Here is a 15,328-nt window from a genome sequence, read left to right as displayed (position 1 = left end):
CTATTTCACTCTCTCAGGGTAACTCGAATTTTTTTTTTTTTTTTTTTTTGGCTGGTGCAGCATATGCCTCAGGCTTCCTTGCACCATATAGTAATAATAAAAAATAATAAAACAGTGGTTCAGCCTCAACATCTGGGCAGGTGTTTGTGGTGATTAGTTATTTGGGCCCCATGTACTTCCAAACAAACTCACAGGGCAGGTGTACAGAAACTTTGGAAAACAGCATGCCTGATTTCTTGGATGACATGCCACTGATCATTTGTCAACAAGCACACTTCATACACGTTGGCGCTCCCACACAATTCAGCCACCTAGCCCGCAATTACCTGAATCGAAGGTTTTCTGGTCGGTAGATAGGTAGAGGTGGACCAACTGCCTTGCCTCCACGCTCACATTTAAACCCACTAGATTTCTTTTTGTGGGGCCATTTAAAGTCATTGGTGTATTCAACTCTGGTAGCTGATGTGGAAACTCTCCACAATCGAATTGTGGCAGGTTGTGAGACAATACGAAACATGCCAGGAATTTGGCATTGTCTTTGCGAGTCCATTAGATGTCGATGTGAGGCCTGTATTCAGGCAGAAGGTGAACATTTTGAACAATTACTATAAGGTGACATGAACAGTTAAGTGTCATAGACAGACCTTCAAAACTCGGAAACCAAGCATTTCCGGAACTATGTTAATATAAAATATTTTTATTGTCTACACATGAAGAATTTATTCCTGAAGTTATGCTGTGTATTTTTGAGACACCCTGTATATATAAATAAATAAATAAATGAATGTCCTTCTTCTGAAAGATGTTATATAATATTTATATAATATAATATGATATTTTCACCCTAAAAATTTTTTATACCATTGACACTTGGGACTGCCGTGTCCATATTGTAAAAGAATGTGCTAATTTTATTCTTTTTGCTTTTTGGCTTTTTTTTCCCCCCTCTCTTTCATTGTTATGGACAAGTATAGAAATGCAGTTACTGATACATGATCAGGTGTAGTCTCCTGATGAACTACCTGACCATGTATCAATATTTTTTGATATCGATGGGTCAACTGTTGATGATCCTGCTGAGGTAGCTAACAAACTAAATGAATATTTTGCATCGACATTCACACATGAGGAGTTATTCAGCGAGGGGAATGCCAGAGGTGTATTCAACTCTGGCAGTAAGCTAGAGAATCTTGTAATAACTGAGAGTAAAGTGGAGGAGAAATTGTTGAAGATAAACACAAGAAAGGCACCTGTGGTGGATGAAATCTATCCAGTTATATTAAAGGAGGCAGCAATGGAAGTAAGCAAACCCTTAGCCATAATTATGAGAGCTTCCTTGGACTCAGGGGAGGTACCCATGGACTGGAAATGTGCAAATGTGACCCCAATTCACAAAGGGGGATCAAAGGCTGACACAAGTAATTACAGACCTGTGAGTTTAACTTCTGTTCCCGGAAAATTAATGGAGGCACTGCAGGATCATCTAGACAAGACTTCAGTTATAGCTCGGACACAGCATGGTTTTGTTAAGGGGAAGTCTTGCCTGACCAATTTGATTGGATACTATGATGCAGTCACAAAAGAACTGGATACAGGGAATAACTTTGATATTATATACTTGGATCTTAGAAAGGCTTTTGATACTGTTGCAAATGGAAGACTGATGCACAAATTGGAGCAATGTGGCATTGGAGGCAAATTGCTGCTATGGATAAAGGGGTGGTTGAGGGGGAGAAGACAGTGGTAATCAATGGACACTGCTCATCGTGGACTAATGTTATTAGTGGAATCCCTCAGGGTTCAGTATTGGGTCCTTTATTGGTTTCTGTATTTATAAATGATATTGATGATGGTATATCAAGCTTGTTATGTCCAAGTTTGCAGACGATACGAAGGTTGGCAGGGTTGTCAAGGAGGACACTACTGACACTATGCTGCTGCAACAGGATCTGGAAAGGATGGGCTGAGAGGTGGCAAATGAAGTTGAACATTGACAAATGTAAAGTACTACATATGGGAAACAGCAACCCCAGAGCAACGTATCAACTCTGTGGTACTACACTGACAGTGGTAGAGAATGAAAGGGACCTGGGGGTGGTTGTGCAGGCAGATATGAAGTTCTCTGAGCAGTGCAGACGGGCTGCAAGAGTAGCTCATGGTGTATTGTCAATGATATATAGGAATTTTTCTAGCAGGGATAAGGAGGTGATTATTCCCTTGTATAAGACAATGGTCAGGCCACACCTAGAGTACTGTATACAGGCCTGGAGACCTCATTTCAAGAAGGATGTAGAGCTGCTGGAACGAGTACAGAGAAGGGCAACAAGATTAGTGACTGGAACAAAGGGGTGCTCTTACGAAGAAAGGCTTAAGTTTTGCGAATTACAGTGTCTGGAGACTAGGCAGCAGCGAGGTGATCTGATAGAGGTGTACAAAGCCTTGAATGGTTTGAGCATGCTCAATGCTGATGGGATTCTTCCTCTTGCTCAGAATAATCACCTGAGAGGGCATAAATTGAAATTGAGGAAAGACAGATGTAGGATAGATGTTCGGAAATTTGCCTTTAGCCAGTGGGTGGTTGGTAGGTGGAACAGACTTCCATCCCTTGTCGTGGAAGTTGATAGCCTAAATAAGTTTAAGGCTCGGCTGGACAGGTATTTCGAACGAACAGAGGGGTGAAGTGGAAGTGGTTATTTTTTTATTTATTTATTTTACTTTAATTTTTTTGGCTGATGCTGCATAAGCTTGCTTTCTTGCATCAAATGCCTCTACTAATGCTAATTTACTTCAGTTGACATCAGATTTTGCATTTTTGCTATCCCTGTTTTTGATCTATAACTAAATTTGCCTGCCCATATCTGATGACAGCTCTACCACCTTTTATTATATTTTACTTTATTTTGTTTAATCATTTGGTATTGATAATTTTACTTTAGAGTTCCCTCACCTCTAATTGGCTTTGCCCACATTCAGCCCATAATTGTCTTAATTCATCATAACTTTTAGGATATTAACATTCTTTCGCCTTTTACAAATGTACAATACTTCTTTTTTTTACTACCCTTGCCCTTCTAGTCCTTGGCACTTTGTGCACTTTTCACCTTCATCTGTGCACACTTTATTAGACTTACCTATTCTTACATACTTATATATATATATATATATATATATATGTAAGAATAGATGTCTGATAAAGTTTGCATAGATGGAGGCGAAAATTACAAAAAGTGCTAAGGACTAGAAGGGTAAGGATAGTAGAAAAAAGTATTGTAGATTTGAAAAAGGCAAAAGAATGTTAATATTCTAAAAGTTATGATGAATTAAGAAAATTATTGGCTGAATTGCAATGCCAATTTGGAGGTGAAGGAACTCTAAAGTAAAATGATTAAATAAAATAAAATATAATAAAAGGTGGTAGAGCTGTCATCAGATATCAAACTTAAAAATGAAATAGAAAATAGTTCCACTTTTACTCCCTGCTATCTTAATCCTGCTTCCACAATTAAAAAATAGCTTTACATAAAAAAAATACTTACATATTAAATTACAGAACCCTTTCTGTAATTTAGTACCCTACCCTTTCTGTATATGATTGCCCAATTCCATAAACAACCTGTAGGCTTTAGATTCTTTACTAGTTCCAAAAATAGTGGCTGCTACCTCCGAGGTAAACAATTTTTCAAATTACTTAATACTATTTTTAACAATGTTACATCTACTTGGATCATAAACAATAACCAAGCTGTCATCAACCCCTTCAAATGTGGTGTTACCATAACCAGCATAGAAACCTTTGATCTCACCAACCTCTTTACTTCAATCTCACATAATCTTCTGGTATTTGTGCTAAAACAACTTTATCACAGATATAAAGATAAATTGAATATAAGTGATAATACATGGAACAATTATATCAATCTCTGTTTACTTAATAACTATATCTTCAATGGCAAACTTACTTATAAACAAACCATTGGTGTGCCCATGGGTTTCCAAATTTCCAGCTTAGTATCCAACCTCTTTTTACACTATTGTGAAGAATTATACACCACAAACAACCCTAATGATAACTTTTTAGCATTCAGATATGTAGATGACATCCTGATTTTAAATACAAACTTTGAACCATTAGCCAAAGCCAATTTACCCCAATGAACTTAAACTGAATAAAGAAAACTCTACTAATCACTCAGCCAACTTCCTTGACCTCTATATTACTCTTAGCAATGCTTACCCTCCATATAACATTTGACATATATGATAAAAGAAATAAATTCAACTTTGATGTCATCTATCTTACTAATTGGCACTCTAATATTTCCAACAAAATACGTAAAAATATAATTTGTACTCAAACTATTAGACTGGCAGTAACTATTTACTGTTTGCCAATGCTCTTCAACTTCTTTACAATAAACTAATTAATAATAACATCCCTATTTATTTTATAAAATACTGTTTTAATATAGCTTCCCATTTGTACAGTTGTAATATTATTTGGTGGGATTTCCACTACGTGGTGAGCAATAACTATACATGATTTCCTATGGAATTTTTTTTCTTTGAAATGATTACTTTGTTTCTTTACTCACTAAGTTTCTTCTACTTTTTAAGTATTTGCTTCTTTCATACAGGTAGTTTTCGACTTTATGAGTTAATTCGTTCCTAGTGTGCACTCGTAAAGTGGGAAATTATTACCCATAGACATAAGATTGAAAATAGGAAATAGGGATTACGTTGTCAACAATGCCATTAGTTAGCTAATCAGTTTATGTTTAAACAATGATTGATTTATCGAGAGAAAGGAAAACGTAGCCTGTAAAATAAAGCAAATTATAATAATAGAGAAATTATTTACACATTACAAATGTCAAAGAATGTTTATTCTTCATCATCGACTAAATGCTCACTTGTTGATCACTCATTATTGGCTCGACACTCTTTGGTTTGTTGCACAAGGAATTGTATTCTTAAGAAATGCTTCAAGAGGCGTTTGTTTCCAAGATAATCTTCTCTTTTAATTATAAATTTCACGTTGCATGCATAAGCATTTTTTAACGACACACACACAAATTGCAACTAACACGATTCGCGTGGAGTAACAAGTTTACGAAGCTTAAAAAAAAGGAATGAAGAGAAGATTCTGAAAATTTATTTGTATTTTTTATATGATTGGAGATTGCAGTGAAGGGGAAACACATTTCACCATAATAACGTAAAAAAACCACAGTTCCAGCTATTGGTATTTTCGCTAATGCAAGAAGATCCAGTTTACTACCTGTTTATAATTGCTTGCACTAACAGAAAAACCCAATAAACTAAAAAAGTGCAAATTGTTTTTATGGTCGTGACCTTCAGAAATGTGCTTTAAAAAAATATCAAGGGCTTTTAAAATTTATTCTTTAAACGGAACATATGATAAAAGTAGTAGTGTAGTGCATTTTAATGATTTGAATTGGTAACTAATACAATTCATAAACCACCCTCACGACATTTTATATGGCCTTTAAGGTCACGCTTGTGACCTTAGGGCCATATAAAAGGTCGTGATTAAGGCAAAAATTTCAACTCTCGAGATCTTAAAATGTATTACTGAAAAACAATGTGCTATTGGGTTCACATTACGATATTTCAGCGCTATGATGGTGTCTCTGGAACTGATTAATATCGTAAAGGGGGTATACTGTATTGTATATCTATGCACGTGGTTTGGAATGTGGTATTTATGAATGTTTAACATTCATTTTTTGCAATTAATGTTCATATTTTCGATTTCGATTTAGGGTACCGCTAAATTAACATGTAATTGGCATTATTCTAAATTTTATATACGTCATGTTAATTGGATTTAAAGTTTGAAATTATATAGGGGTTTCTGGGCTATTATTTATGTCTAACTTTTATTCTTCTTTTTCGTTCGTTTGTTTATTTGGTTATTTTTATGTTAATTTTTGCTCTACAGTTTTTGCCATACTACTGGCTTATGGTTTATTTTATTTAATTTAAAATATATTTCGGCTTCATATGGAGGAATTGCAAGTTGCTGACTCTAATGAATGCTCAATTATTTATTTTATTATAATGTAACTTTTGTCAATATTTAATGGTAGTGTATATATATATATATATATATATATATTATTTTATCTTTCTATTGTGGTTTATTGTGTTTATTTTCTTAATTACAGGTGTTTTCTACTCATAGGTATTATGGTTAATACATTACTGGTCTTTAAGCTAGCCTAAACTCGGTTATCTTAAATGCCCAGGGCCTATTCATTTATTATTTTTCAACTTGTTACGTATTGCTAAAGAAATTGTCATATTAATTATAGATGAAAAACTGTAGCAATACTACTTTATGACAAAATGATAAAATATTAAACATTTTTATACATTTATTGTATTACATCTTTATACATATTTGTATTACATCACATGGTCGTCAATCCCCTACTTCATCGGGGGCTTTGAGCGGATTGACGGTCCATTCGATGTAATGCATTACTTACTTACCCGTTTCTGTTTGTATCTATCACAGCTTTGCTATTTTGTCCGATACTGAATTCTAAGTTTCTTTTAAATTCCCATTTTTGTCCCTTTCCCATTGCTATTAGTTAAATAGGTATTATTTATTATAAATTTATTATGAACCGAATTAATATCCCATAATTTCTACAGCAACTGTGATAGAATACACAAAGCCCAACGGGTGAGTTTTTTAAAAAATTACAATAACTTTACTTACTTGATGTGTATAAGTGGAGGTCGTAGTGTCGAATCAGGAAAGTTTCCCATCCTACTTGATGTGTTTCGGTGGAGGTCGTCGAGTCGAAAAAGGAATGTTTCGCACCCTTAACTTGTTTTATAGATGGCTATTTTTATGGCTTTGTCGCTTTAGCGTTTCCCTGTGTTCCGATGGTGTTTTGGCGGAAGTCCCCGAACTTCAGGCCAAGGTCTATTATGGTGGTTTTGTGGCAGGTTAAATGAATTTATTTAGTTGTGTATTTACAATATTTTTACATTTATTTTATGTCTCACCTCGGACAGTGCCGGTACCGCTTTTCCAAGGCGTAACAGCACTTGTTTGTCCAGAGGCAAAACTATATACATATATACAGCCTCTTACTATGGGAGAGGGGGGGGGGTTAATTTTGGCAATAGGTTGTAGTGCAGTCAGGCGACGAGCCTCGCCTGAGTGCAATAAACCTAGTAAATAAGGGGATACTCTTCTGAGTAATTACTATTATATTTTTAGTTGGCTTTTGATAAAAGTATATGGGTCTACATTGGGATGGTGTTTTCTAATATTTGCGTATATGGCAGTTCTTACGTGATATCTACTGTATTGTTTGGGAATTTTGTTTCTATCCAGCGTTATAATGAGTTTTTTAATGGCTATATTTCCACTATTTATATTGTTGCATATTTGTAATAGTCTGTTTGTCTGATTTCTTATGGTATTACCATGTATATGCTTTGCTATGTTACTTTCCCAGTGTGTGAGTTTTATTGTTTCGAAATTAAAATGATCTCTTTTATCATGGTGATGTGTATATATTTTGTCTGGGTGGATGGTAATTTCGCTGTCTAAGTAGACAGCTTTTAAGTTGTTATCCGGATTTGTACATTCTATTTTAAGGTCTGCTGGGTAATAATTCTTTGCAATATTTATAAAGTTGTCATGGTTGAATACTATTACGTCATCAATGTATCTGTAGAATTTTAAACTGTCCGTAATGTTACTTTCATAATGGTGTAAGTAGAGGTTAGCCATGGCACAAGAACTGCTGGATCCCATAGCTATACCCCTGCTTTGTAAATACACTTTGCCTCCCATTAGAATGTAGTTTCCTTTGACGCTGATTTTTGTAAGGTCATTCCAGTATTGTTTTTTGCATTGTAGTATGTTGTGATATTTTTGGTAATATATCTGTAGTACTTCTATTAGGTTGTCATGCGGTTTTTAAAGAGGTTTTTAAAGTCGTATGTGTTTATACATTTAATATTATTGTTTTGTTTTTTTAAAAAATCCAAATATTCTTTGTTGTTGTTGATAATTCTGGTGTTTTTAATTTCTTTGTTGATGTTTTTTAACTTGTCTTCCATGATTTTACTGGTATATTTGATATAGCTGTTTTTACCTGAAGTAATGAATCTTTTTCCCGTAGGAATCTTGTGATATTTTGGAATCCAATATATGTAGGGGTATTGCATTCTGTCTATTTTAATTTTAAGCTTTTTATGCATGGCCAATACTAAACAATAAAACTCACACACTGGGAAAGTAACATAGCAAAGCATATACATGGTAATACCATAAGAAATCAGACAAACAGACTATTACAAATATGCAACAATATAAATAGTGGAAATATAGCCATTAAAAAACTCATTATAACGCTGGATAGAAACAAAATTCCCAAACAATACAGTAGATATCACGTAAGAACTGCCATATACGCAAATATTAGAAAACACCATCCCAATGTAGACCCATATACTTTTATCAAAAGCCAACTAAAAATATAATAGTAATTACTCAGAAGAGTATCCCCTTATTTACTAGGTTTATTGCACTCAGGCGAGGCTCGTCGCCTGACTGCACTACAACCTATTGCCAAAATTAAACCCCCCCCCCTCTCCCATAGTAAGAGGCTGTATATATGTATATAGTTTTGCCTCTGGACAAACAAGTGCTGTTACGCCTTGGAAAAGCGGTACCGGCACTGTCCGAGGTGAGACATAAAATAAATGTAAAAATATTGTAAATACACAACTAAATAAATTCATTTAACCTGCCACAAAACCACCATAATAGACCTTGGCCTGAAGTTCGGGGACTTCCGCCAAAACACCATCGGAACACAGGGAAACGCTAAAGCGACAAAGCCATAAAAATAGCCATCTATAAAACAAGTTAAGGGTGCGAAACATTCCTTTTTCGACTCGACGACCTCCACCGAAACACATCAAGTAGGATGGGAAACTTTCCTGATTCGACACTACGACCTCCACTTATACACATCAAGTAAGTAAAGTTATTGTAATTTTTTAAAAAACTCACCCGTTGGGCTTTGTGTATTCTATCACAGTTGCTGTAGAAATTATGGGATATTAATTCGGTTCATAATAAATTTATAATAAATAATACCTATTTAACTAATAGCAATGGGAAAGGGACAAAAATGGGAATTTAAAAGAAACTTAGAATTCAGTATCGGACAAAATAGCAAAGCTGTGATAGATACAAACAGAAACGGGTAAGTAAGTAATGCATTACATCGAATGGACCGTCAATCCGCTCAAAGCCCCCGATGAAGTAGGGGATTGACGACCATGTGATGTAATACAAATATGTATAAAGATGTAATACAATAAATGTATAAAAATGTTTAATATTTTATCATTTTGTCATAAAGTAGTATTGCTACAGTTTTTCATCTATAATTAATATGACAATTTCTTTAGCAATACGTAACAAGTTGAAAAATAATAAATGAATAGGCCCTGGGCATTTAAGATAACCGAGTTTAGGCTAGCTTAAAGACCAGTAATGTATTAACCATAATACCTATGAGTAGAAAACACCCGTAATTAAGAAAATAAACACAATAAACCACAATAGAAAGATAAAATAATAATATGTACTCTGTTCGTACCCGGGCATTGCTAAAACAGCTACCGGGACAACAGAAAAATCTAGAAATAATTTAAAGAAAAACCACTATAAAAGTATATTAAAAGTAAAATACAACATAAATTATCATATTACTAAAGAATAATATATATATATATATTTAAAGTAAAAGGTTGTAGTGAAAGTTGACGACATATCGAGGAATGATATATAGAGATATATTAAGATGGTTTAAGGAATAGGGGCACTACTAGAAATGGCCTGACCTAGCCGAGTGGTCAGGAGCGAGAGTGCATAGCATGCGTTCCTTGAATGGACCGGGGTTCAAGCCTGTAACTACTAAATACGATAAATATTTGTATTGACGATTTATTGTGAATTCTACTGACTTGGTTGTGGTGCCGGAGTATAAACAGAAATTTTTAACCCTGGGGGCTCACATCTGGTGAGTATGGGCTTGGCACACCCAGGGTCCTAAGCTGGATATCATCATTCTTCTCTCTCTTGGTGATTCTCTTTTACTTCTCTCTCTCTCTCTCTCTCTCTCTCTCTCTCTCTCTCTCTCTCTCTCTCTCTCTCTCTCTCTCTCTCTCTCTCTCACAGGGTGACTCAGAAATTTTTTTTATTTTTGGCTGGTGCAGCATAACCCTCTGGCTTCCTTGCACCATATGGCTCATAATAATAATAGCAGAAATACCCAACGACCATAACGGAATGTAGATAGTAGATTGGGGAAAAGGTGGGAGAAGGCTGTCAAAACTGGAAATAGTCATAATGGAAAAAAATCAGAGGATACCTGAAAAATAAAAATAATGTAATACAGTGGTACTTAATGCTATAGATCCAATGAATTCAACACTTTTTCCCCAATCTATTTATATATATTATATGAGGTATATAGTATGTTAATATATGGAATTTATGGGCTCGTGCCATTGAAATGGCAATATATGCACTAAGTCCATGATGTAATCTATGTACAGTATTTAAGGCACCTCCATAGCCAGGTGGGAAGGAGCAGCAGTGCGTAGCACACGCTTCTTGATTAGACCAGGGTTCGAGCCCGTCACCACCAAATATGGAGGATGTGGAAAGGTCAGGGAATAACCACCGCATATAACGGAGCAATATGGCCTTAGTTGCTAATGCTCCTAAAAACCAAATAACAAACAAACATATACAGTATTTATGGGGAAGAGTATCATAAAAGACATACCTAGATAAATCTATGGAGAACACATAGTTAAAGTATGTTACATAGACACAAAGGACAATACACAAAAACTTATTGCTGCATACCTACAATTTGGGCGACTTATTCTAGGGTAGTAGTGGCATGTGATGCAAGAAAGCAAGTGTATGAGCTTATGCAGCATCAACCAAAAAAAAAAAAAAAATCATGCCATTCCCTCCAAATGCCTGTCCAGTTTCTCCTTAAATTTATTTATCCTATTAACTTCCACAACAACAGATGGAAGTTTGTTCCAGGAATTAACCACCCACTGGCTAAAGGCAAATTTCTGCACATCTATTCTACCTCTGTCTTTTCTTAATTTGAATTTATGCCCCTTAGGTTCGTAATCTGAACAAATGGAAGGATCCCATCGGAATTCAGCGTGCTCAACCAATTCAAGGCCTTATACACCTCAATCAGATCACTGCGCAGGTGCCTAGTCTCCAGCCACTGCAATTTGCAGAACTTTGCAGCCTCTCTTGCTAAGAGGATTCCTTCATTTCCCTCACCAATCTTGTTGCCCTTCTCTGTACACCCTCAAGCAAAACCACATCCTTCCTAAATTGAGGCCTCCAGACCTGTACGCATTACTCAAGGCTTGGCCTGACCATTGCCTTATACAGAGGGACAATCACCTCCTTTTCCCTTCTAGCAAAATTCCTGTATATCATTGACAAAACCCCATGACCTGCCCTGGCATCCTGTCTGCATTGCTCAGAAAACTTCATATCTGACTGCACAATTACTCCCAGGTCTTTTTCATTTTCTACCACCTTAAGTGTAGTACCACACAGTTGGTATGTTTCTCTGGGTTACTTCTACCCATATGCAGTACTTTGCATTTGTCAAGGTTAAACTTCAGTTGCCACTTCTTAGCCCATCTGCCCAAATTATCTAGATCCTGTTACAGTAGCACACTGCAATTACTGTCATTAAAAACCCTGCCAACCATTGTATCATCTGCAAGCTTCGACATTAAGCCTGATATACCTTCATCAATATCATTGATAAATATACAAAACAGTGGACCCAACACCGAACCCTGTGGGACTCCACTAATAACATTAGTCCACGAAGAGCAGCACCCATTAATTACCACCCTCTGTCTTCTCCCACTCAACTATCCTTTTATCCATTGTAGCAACTTACCCTTAATAGCATTCTGCTCCAATTTGTACAATAGTCTTCCATGTGCAACAGTGTCAAAAGCTTTCCTGAAATCCAAATATATGATATCAAAATTATTTTTTGCATCCAGTTCCTTTGTAGCCACGTCATAATATCTTATCAAATTTGTCAGACAAGACTTTCCCTTAACAAACCCATGCTGTGTCTGAATTATTGCTGCAGTCTTGTCTAGATGATCCTGCCATGCATCTTTAACCAGTGACTCCATTATTTTACCTGGAACAGAAGTTAAACTAACTGGTCTGTAATTACTCGTGTCACCCTTCGATCCCCCTTTGTGAATTGGGGATACATTTGCACATCTCCAGTCCGTGGGGACCTCCCCTGAGTTCAAGGATGCTCTCGTAATTATGGCTAAGGGTTTGCTTAGTTGCTTTCCCGCCTCCTTTAATATAACTGGATAGATCCCATCCACCCCAGGTGTCCCTTTCTTATGTTTAACTTCAACAATTTCTCCTCCACTTTGTCAGTTATTACAAAATCATTAAGCACCCTGCTACAATTTGATAACCTTCTGCCATTTTCAAACCTTAACTCCTCATGTGTGAATGTAGATGCAAAATATTCATTCAGTTTGTTTGCTATCTGAGCAGGATCATCAACAGTGGAACCATCGATATCAAGTGGATCAATGAGATTCAACCCCTTCCTTTTAGAGTTTGGGTTAACCACCCAAATTAAAAGAAAAACAATGATAAGGGGTTCTCTGTTTCTGTAATGATCAAAATGTGCTATGGCAAAATCAATTTTGAGGTTATATAGCAAATGATAGAATTTGGAATTTTATAAAATATAACATAAATTAAGAAATTTCAAATTTATATAATGCATAGTACACATTGATCATTTTGACCCATAAAGAATGAAGGATATAAAGTTAAAAACTAAAGCCAAAATAAAGCATGTGGTATAAGCAGACTTGCTATGTCCAAGCAAAAGAACCACATGTGGACCTTAGTAAGGTCCACACTTGGTTCTTTTGTTTGGATATAGCAAGTCGGCTTATGTAACATACTTTAGTATATTACATACGCAGACTTACTATGTCCGTATTATATTACATATATAGTATCTGATGTAATATACTTTACGGTGTTCTCCATAAATTTATCTAGATATGTCTTTTACAGTACTAATACATATATTTAACAAAGTGTGTGTGTGTGTGTGTGTGTGTGTAAATATCTGAAATATAAAGTAGTATTTAAAGGTAAATATCTAAAATAAGTAATTTTTTATAAAATGATAGTGTTTAAGTTGGACAAACCATGTTTTCCTCTATCTCGTACTAACTGAATTTTTTTATTCATAATTCAGATCTCTCTATTCATCGGTTGAAACGAGCACTTGATGACTCGACAGGGAGAGAAATAATAACTTTAAAAATGGAGATTCAACAAATCATGAAAGGTATTTATTCATTACAAAATGAAATATATTGAAAATTATGGTTGTAATTTTTTTAAAACAAGACTATTATCTATTTGAAAACAATCTTGGCTGTCACTTTATTGCTAAAATTAATAAAATAGAGTTGGACTGCATTTTCATGTGCGTCTTAGAAAAAAAAAGGAAAAGAAAAGACGAATAGACAGAACAAATAATAGCCATTTTAATTAGGAGTCTTAATGTATAAGGGCTTTCCAAAAATATGCAGACTGGCAAAACTGCTTCGTTGCTATGGAAACGAGTGACGAGTTTGCGGTCTAGGAATGATCCTCCATCTTTTCTTACTTAGTTTGTGCAACCATATCATGTAGTACTCATTTTTGTGTTCGTTATAACAGTTTGTGAAGTGTGTTTTTTGATGGGGGATGAGAAAGATATTTCATTAATTATTAAACAAAGAATCACGATTGAATTTTGTGTAAAGTTAGGCCAAAGTGGTCAGAATACATTTGAGATGATTCAAGAAGCATACGGTGAAAAAAGACTTGGGGAGAATGGCTGTATTTAAATGGTGGAAGCGTTTTAAGGATGGAAAAAAAAAAGTGTACAAGATGAATAAAGAAGCAGGTGTCTGTCAACCTCAGTGAATGATGAAAACATTGAGGAAGCTGAAACGTTACTGAAAGAAAATAGGCATTTATTGATTCGTGATCTGGCAGTTCAGTTGAATGTTCGTGTAGCAAGATGTCATGAAATTGTAAAGATGCAGCTTAACGTGTCACGTGTTTGCGCAAGATGGGTGCCTCATTATCTTACTGAAGAACAAAAAAACATCGCATTGAACTTTGTCAGGCCTTTATTGACAAGATGGAAGAAGAGCCCGACTTTTTGAATAAAATAATCACGTGACGAGTCCTAGATTAAATTTTGATCCCAAGTCCAAACAGCAGTCAAGCACATGGAAACACCATGATTCACTGCCTCCAAAAAAATTTCGAAATTTTGGTTCATCAAAAAAATTGATGTTCATTTTGTTTTTTGATACCTGTGGAATAATACTGCAGCACAAAGTTCCTGAGAAAGAAACTGTAAATGGAGAATATATGCTAACATGTTGTGAGTTCACCTCAAAGGAGCAATTTGCAAAAAAAAGACCGAAACTGCTTAATCAAGAATAGTTTCTTCTTCAAGATAACGCTAGGCCACATGTCACACAACCAACAATGCAAGCTTTAGTGAAAATAACCATTAGACCACCCTCCATACAGCCCAGACCTCACACCATGCAATTTCTGGGCTTTCCCAAGCCCCAAAAAAGAGTTGAGAGAAAAAAAATTTAACACAAATGAAGTTAAATCAGCTACATCTGCTATCCTGCCACATTCAGAAGCTAGTGAACTTCTGTAAAAGGTGTATAGAATGTGAAGGATGCTATTTTGAAAAGGAGACCCATGCCAACCTCCCAAGTGACTCATACTCAGAGCAATGATCTCAGTCCATGAATTTTCAGAAAAGAACCCTCGCATTTACACTGCAGTTATTTTAGTATTCCTAAATTTTATAAAATAAGGTCCGAAGACCAGCGAAACATTGGTATTTCAAAATAATGATATCAACTTTTGATTTCCACGATGTGATGTCATATTTTAGACATAAAATGTATTTTCTCTCATTTGAAAGTTGTATAGCAGTTTGAGAACTTATAGCATTATGTTCAACAATTTTACTTTTTGTTCTTTAATAAAGAAAAGGAATAATTGTGATTGATAAAACTTATTCATTAGTCTATTAATCTGTCAGTGTCTTATCTTCTGGTGGAGTGCAATATTTAACTGCATTTTAAAACTTGATTATAAACAATAGATTTTTTTTTTTTT

At 35.2% G+C, this 15,328-nt stretch overlaps 1 protein-coding gene across 1 annotated transcript in view; it reads left to right on the top strand.

Moving 5' to 3' along the window:
* Nucleotides 1-15,328, top strand: part of LOC150081650 (glutamine--fructose-6-phosphate aminotransferase [isomerizing] 2-like) — a 207,492-nt gene that overhangs the window by 93,310 nt on the left and 98,854 nt on the right. Inside the window, exon 11 of the mRNA XM_090379514.1 lies at nt 13,380-13,472. Within this exon, the coding sequence (XP_090235640.1) occupies nt 13,380-13,472 (93 nt within the window). The remainder of the gene's footprint in view (nt 1-13,379; nt 13,473-15,328) is intronic.

The sequence above is a fragment of the Mastigoproctus giganteus genome, chromosome 8 (genome assembly GCF_048544385.1).
Source record: "Mastigoproctus giganteus isolate SK-2022 chromosome 8, ASM4854438v1, whole genome shotgun sequence".
NCBI lineage: Eukaryota > Metazoa > Arthropoda > Arachnida > Uropygi > Thelyphonidae > Mastigoproctus > Mastigoproctus giganteus.
The sequence above is the reverse complement of the archived record's forward strand: the minus strand, read 5'-3'. Positions and strand labels throughout refer to the sequence as shown.